This window comes from Stegostoma tigrinum, chromosome 19 (genome assembly GCF_030684315.1).
Source record: "Stegostoma tigrinum isolate sSteTig4 chromosome 19, sSteTig4.hap1, whole genome shotgun sequence".
In the NCBI taxonomy this organism is placed as follows: Eukaryota; Metazoa; Chordata; class Chondrichthyes; order Orectolobiformes; family Stegostomatidae; genus Stegostoma; species Stegostoma tigrinum.
In genome coordinates, this window is record NC_081372.1 from 40,763,542 (window position 1) to 40,770,927 (window position 7,386).

General features: G+C 36.9%; 1 protein-coding gene across 1 annotated transcript in view; it reads left to right on the forward strand.

The window, feature by feature from the left end:
* The window catches only part of LOC125461458 (breast carcinoma-amplified sequence 4-like), a 29,065-nt gene extending 21,679 nt beyond the window's left edge, over positions 1-7,386 (forward strand). Inside the window, exons 3-5 of the mRNA XM_048550271.2 lie at positions 404-505; positions 3,924-4,058; positions 4,377-7,386. Coding sequence (XP_048406228.1) covers positions 404-505; positions 3,924-4,058; positions 4,377-4,496 — 357 coding nt within the window. The 3' untranslated portion in view covers positions 4,497-7,386. The remainder of the gene's footprint in view (positions 1-403; positions 506-3,923; positions 4,059-4,376) is intronic.

Genomic DNA, 7,386 nt, shown 5'->3' on the forward strand with positions numbered 1-7,386 from the left:
CTTGTAGCTAAAATGACCGAAGGATATGGAGAGATGGCAGGATTAGGGAATTGAACTTTATAGTCAGCCAGAATCATATTGAATGGTGAGCAGGCTCGAGGGTTTGAATGGCCTACTCCTGCACCTTTCTTCTGTTCAATTTAATTTTCTTCTATTTATAAAAAATAGATGGTGTTATCCAGGGTATATAACATTATAACATTAACGTCTAACAAACAAATTTGTAAAAAGAATGATTTTTAAATACTTAACGGTTCATGTGCTGACAGTGCGCAAACTGTCCCTGGTGCCTGGCTGATTCTGTCAACCATTATAGTGATGTTTCAATGAAGCATTATCTCAAACATATTCTGATTGGGTAAAATAACTTCATCAGGTAACCAAAATTTTCTGTTTTTGACAGATTCGAAGTGATTCATCACAAATTCTGGATGAAAATGTTCCTAAACTAAAGGTCAAGGCATTGGAAATGAAGAACGTGTATGCAAAGATTGACAAGATGGAGGTTTGCAACTTTTCAAAACGCACTTGTCACAGCTGGATGGAATTTAATTTCTGACATCCAAATGTAAAGTAGATCTCAAGTGCTGGTGCTAGTACATGCTTGAGACTTGGCATGAATCCTAAAACAGATGAGTTCTTTTCCAAATCCATGCATAGTGTTCTCAAATTAAGCATTACACTTTAGCAATGTGCCGCAAGGTGTTCTGTACTATTTAGTCATCTCATTTGGATAGCAGAAGGTGTGCCCCAAATCATTATGGAAACGTCCAACATTTACATTTCCCTGGCCATGAGGTTCAAAGAGAAGTGACAGATTTGTTGAAGAGAAATTTAAATCTTGAAAGGCTTACTTCAGAAATGTGACAACGATTTGTAGTTTTACTAGTTATTCTTGATATTATTTTAGAGAAATCTTAGTATAATTGTCTTCATGGATAACCATTGTAAGAACCTGGAAACACTTCTAAAAATTGAGGAAGCTCAGCTGTTTTGTTTTGTAACTTTACTTTATATTCCTGTATTTCCATACCGGACCAAAAATCTTCATCCCACATCTTTATTCATTTTCTTCATTACATTAATGCACTCACTGTCCATTCTCCCCAGTCATTTTGATTTTATGCCAAACATCTTGGTTGAAATACTCTGGAACTGCACATATCTTATTATAATATTCGTGGGAACGTAGGAATTTGCTAGGCTCAGTCAGCCTGCCTCACTGTTCAATATGATCGTGAATAACATACCTCGCCATCCTGTATACCATTGGCGATCAAATATCTATCAATCCTTACCTTAAAAATACTCAAAAATGGAGTTTCTGTAGCCCTTTGTAGTAGGGAATGCCTAATGTTCGCAACACACTGAATCAATAAATTTCTTCTCAACCGGTCCTAAGTGGCATTCCTGTTATTTTTGTTAATTGTGCCTACTGGTTCGCGACACTTTTAAAGAATTAAAGGTGATGTCATTGAAACCTACAGAATACTTAATGGTATAGGTAAGATAGACGTGGGTAAGATGTATCCCCTTGTTGGGGAGTCTCGAGTGAGGAGGCATAACTTAAAAATAAGGGTGACACCAGTTAGAACCAAGATGAGAAGAAATTCATTGACTCAGAGGGTTGTGAATCTTTGCAAGTCTCTACCACAGAGGGCTGTGGAAGCTCAATCCTTGAGTATGTTTAAAGTAGAGGTTAATAGATTTCTAATTAACAATGGGTGGGGTATTAATGATTTTGGAAATTATGTGGGTCAAAGATATTGTGGTGTTTCATGGGCCATGATCATATTAAATAGCAGAGCAGGCTTGTTTGGCTGAACGTCTGACTACTTTTATATTTTGTATGAGAATGGCCTTTTCAATGAGAGTGTAATGAACTTTGAACCAAGTAAATTAAGTTTATGGTATTTGCTGAGCTGTCTTTATGAAGAAAGTATCTTTAGGAACTGACAACCATTTACCCAAAAAGCAAAACAATCATTGTCCAACTGTAATATAATACACACATTTTAAACAGAATGTTGTTTGAAGGGCAATAATAAGCTAAAAGCAAGCTTTCTTGTGTGCTTGGAGAAGAACTTCACCTTCTACCACCAACTTCTTGTCAATTGCAAAGATCTTTTGGCATTTATTTTATACCTTACCGTCTGTACTTAATAATTCAAGACACAGCTTCAAGGTTATTTATAAGCATAGTAAATCCATCACTTGATATTCATCTTAACATTTAAATAGCTTCTAAATTTCACATGTCTAAACAAACGATCTTTTGGTTCAAGAAATACGTTAAATCTTTTACAACTTGATATTTAACGATTCTTCGCTCATTCATCCAATTCTCTTTTTCTGTCTCTGCAGTGACATTATTCAGTGCACTTAGACAATGCCTCTGAATGAATTTATGTTCAGAATCTCTCAGTAAGATCTGAAAAATTAACAACATGGTATCAAACATACACACAGGGAAAAGTAGTTTCTAATAACTGATAAATTAATTGAGAACCTATTTTCTTTCTTATTGCATTTCCTCCTCTCCAATGTTTTGAAGTTGTTGGTTAGTTGTTAAGGCGCAGTTTGCTATTGACTCTGTCATTACCCGTATTATCCACACTAGCAACCATGACTAGACTTCACCCTCTAATCAAGGGATGGCTGACAACTTGCAATATTGACCACTATCTGTATGTGCAAATTGGCAGTACTTATACCTGCAATCCATGAAAAGGTGAAGAGCGTTATAAGGAGCTGAGCTTGATTCCACTGCTACCCACACACTTTTTTTTGCTCTCCCTTTTCAACCCAGGGATTCTGATATTGTGATCGGGATTACGATCCTGTGTAGTGTTCTCCTCCAGGTTGGTAGTGAAGACAGTTTCTGTTCGTTTCCTGGGAGAATAAACTAAGTTGGTGCAGACTGCAGATTGAACTTGAGACCTTCCTGGTTTGTGTGATTTACTTTGTCGTTAGGTGTTCTTGTTGTTTGATTCTGTGATATTAGAAAGTTGATACTGCAGTCTCAAAAAACACGACTCTCCTCTCTCCATTCCTCCTCTTTCAAGATTAAGAAAACCCAATATAAATTTAATTTTTGTTGTAAACTTAGAGTTGATGGCAGTCAAACTGCAACTCTTCAACAGAACAAAGTTGAGAAACTAGGTGATTTGTGTAAATCAAATTGTTAGATATCTCTGTAACATATGCCTTCAAATTTCAATAGGATATGCAGCACAAAGACAAGGTGTTTGGCCAACCAATATATGCCAGTGTTTATGTTGCACTGGAGCTGCCATCCATGTTTTCTCAGTTAATTCTACTATCATAATCCTCTACTCCCTCTTCCTTCACATTCTTGACATTAATACCAAGTAGTGCTAAATACAAGATTTATAACATTTATATTGACATGAAAATAAATAATTGGAAATTGCATTGATGCATATAGAACACCACTACCTTTGTTCATATGTTCTGACCTACCTTGAATCACAGAACCATACAGTACAGAAAAGCCCTTTGACCTATTAAGTCTATGTCAATGGGAAAAAAGCCTCTAAATCTCCACTAGTCCCAATTTCCAGCACTTGCCTTATCAACCTTGACTGTTATGACATTGCAGGTGCTCATCCAAATAGTTTTTAAAGGTTAAGGTTTCCCACCTCAACTACCCTCCCAAACTGTATTCCAGATTTCCACCATCCTCCAGGTGAAAAAAACTCAAATTCCCTTTAACCTTCTGTCTTTCACCTTAAAACCATCCCCTTCAACTAGAGGCAAACAATTCTACTTTTTAACCGAAATAATGGGCAAAATAGTGAAGTTGTACAATACTCGAGCTCTGATGTAGCTTTTGGTGAAAACAGTAATTCATGTGTTTTGGTGTGGCAAATATTTTATGGATCTTGTAACTCCCATTGTAGACTTTTGTGAAGATGGTTGGACAGAACGCAGCTACACTTGAGCAACAGGTGATCCAGGCAGAAAAGGACTGTGGAAACTTGCCTTATGCTGTTCGTAGATTTCTACATTCAATTAGTGCACCTTCATTTCTAAATGTAAGTAAGCAAAGTTATAAAGCAGAATTGTTTTTGTTTGATACATTTTAATTAGTCTCTTCATTGATGCACTGTAAGTTTTCAACATTAGATGATAAATGTCTAGTTCCTTGATTTGTTTGGACCTGGCCCAGCCTTAATACCATTGATATTGCAGTTTTCATTTATATTTTGCAGGGCTGGTGTTAGGGGCACATTCTTCTGATTTTTTTTCATTGCTGAGCAAGTTAGCAGTCTGTTCATGTATATACAGCTATATTTCAAATTTTGCTTCTCTTCAATCATTTAGCATGTTTTTCTGTTTTTTTTGTGTTGCAGAAGAAATGCAGCTCACCCAAACAAGAGAACACAATGTATGAGCTACCCAGACTGTACAGAACTGAGGTTTATTTTCCAAAGAGTTCTAATGGGACTTACTTCAGCAAACCAAAAACTTGATTGCAGTCACGCTTCCCACAAGCTAGGACACTATTCATTAAAAATATGCCATTTGCATTTGCACAAAGAACAAAACTGAGAACATTACTGCAAGTCTTCTACAGTTTGTTTCATCATCTAGTTCAGTATGGATGAAAGGTGGTATGTGTGCTTTTACGTTTATGGAGATATTTTCCATGAAACATAACATTACTAAGAGAAATACATTTAAATACTTTAATATTCAATTTTTGGCATACTCTAGTACCGAAAGGTTTCAAAACATGTATTCAGCAGTTGGCACCATCTGCCAATACTGTATATTATCCAGAATCTTAGTCAGATACCATAATACATATCCAAGTCACAGATCAATAAGGCTGGGACTTTAGATGTCTGGGTGTGTTTTCCCCACTTGTGCCCAGCTACCATATAATAGTGGGTGGGCCATTAAGTAATTCAAGTAGAGACTTCCATCTTCAGCTGGATGGAAGTTCTACTGTGAGTACTTCAGGTAGGTCAAGTGGCTGACAACTCTCTGGTCGCAGCACTGCTGCCTCAGCACCAGGGACCTGGGTTCAGGTTCCAACTCAGGAGTCTGTGCAGACTTTGCACATTCTCCTACGTCTGCGTGGATTTCCTCTGGGTGCTCCGGCTTCCTCCCACAGTCCAAAGATGTGCAGGCTCAGTGGACTAGCCATGTTAAATTGTCCCATAGTCTCCAGGGATGTGTAGGCTAGGTGGGTTATAGGGGATGGGTCTGAGTGTGAGCTTTAAGAGTCGGTGTGGACTTGTTGGGCCGAAGGGACTGTTTCCACAGTCTATGATTCCATCTGAGATCAACAGCTGAAACTTCAACCAGTCAGTGCTGGAGCTGCAGTTAAGTAGGGAAGGTATTGCTAATGAAATGTGAGAAAAGCAGGGGTGAAATGGCACCGAGGAACCAGAAAGTGATTGTGTGGATGGGTGGGGGCAGTGGAATGCAGCAATGGACATGGGGACCTGTAAATGTGATACCCAACTGCCAGCTGTCCCTTGCTCACAGACACGAGAAGTGAAAGTTTCTGGGCCTTTCACTTGGCATGAGTCTCTGACTGCCACAGAAAAACTTATGGCTAGCGCAGGGGTTTCCGCTCGAATCACCACAGCAGGAGAGGTACTCAATTTTATACCCTCTGCCTGTCTCCAATCCACTCAGGTGGGAGCACAGAATTTAGGCAGAGGCTTAATAATGGTGTTTCTTTTGTCTTTTAACTTCCTAAATAGCGCAAGGAACACAGATTAAATTAGTATACAATGAATCTGCAAGGGCATATTTGAATTCAAAAATAAAATCTAAATGTGTTCTTCTCAATTGTGTGAAAGGAAGTACCTTGAAAATCAAGTATTCATAGATATGTAAACCCAATTTAAGCTTGAAACATTCTGCAAAACCCTTAATAAAGTACCTCTATTTCAAATTCCTGATGTACCCATAACACTTCAGTTTATAACCTTGATTTGAGAATAAAATAATTAATCAATATGGATGAACAATGTAGCACAAGAAAACTGCCTGCCATGAAGAGAAGATTTGTAATTTTGCTTTCCAGTAAAATTCTCAAATCTAATGTCTTGTTTTTTCCCAAAAAACTTGTTCACTGTCATGGGATATGAAGCTGAATCACCCCAACAACTGTGTTAAAACCAAAATGGGAATATGATAGAGGAAAAGAAAATCAAAGTTTTTTAAAAAATGAAGTACTGTACAGAGAGAAAACGTGTTAAGACTGTCATGGAGTTAAGATGTAGATGGCTACACAGGTTGTCCAGACTTTGCTCATACTGATACTCAGACAATTCACGTCCAACTATTTCAGCAAATATGTCAGAAAAATAAAATAACTTCTTTCCCTTTTTTCCATAATGGTTTGTATTGTCCAACAGAAGCAATATGTTTGCTCCAAATTTTCAAATGATTGAATTGTAATAAAAAGAACAGCTGACTTACATCATTACAATGATGGACAAGAAATATCTGTTTAAAATACACTTCCTGTCAACTAACGATTACAATTCTCAGTGATGCAGTAGCATTAAAAAACCCTTCTGTCTATCAAGTTTTGCAGCCATGAGCAGAAATTTGGCAAGTTACAATACAATTGACAGACGTGCAAACTCCACTGAAACTACAATGGAAATGCTTTCAAAGGTTAGGTAAGTATATTTGGTACAAGAGGTGAATAATGAATACATTTTTAATGAACAGATTTACATTCGAAAAATAAAGCTATGCTCCAATTTTGCGTAAATTAATCTAGAATCAAACTTCATTTATCAGCTGCTGTCAGGGATGTAGGGTATCCGGCCCATGGAAAATCTGTCTGTTTTAGCCAACATGATCAAATTTGACTCCAACTACTTTAGAGACAATGTCACAAAATGTACCATTTAAAAACTGACAAGTTGCTCAAGATTTTCACTTGAGATTCACACAGTTGCAATAATTTATTTTCTATGCAGTATGTATAAAATGTTGGCAGCGATATACTTAAGAAAAATGTAGTTTATTATTTCACATAGTTTTGCAGAGCAAACATATTTTGTACTGAAAGGTTTCACATCATTGTTCAGTATAAGTGACCTTGTCATCTATGCAAGCCAACCCTTCCATAATGCTAATAATTGGCAGAATACTTGTTTATTTGTATAGAATACAAAATAACACAGCCAAAATTGAAATAGACATATATTGAGCATTACTACTTGTAGTACCAGGATACAACTACCAGATATTCAGCATGGGAAAACTGCTGGACTTCGTATTGAAATTGGGTATTGCATATTACTTAAAAGGTGATTACGTAAATCAATGAATTTCAGTAGCTAAAAATGCCTATGTTGCTAATTTCATTTCTGACAAATGTGTAGA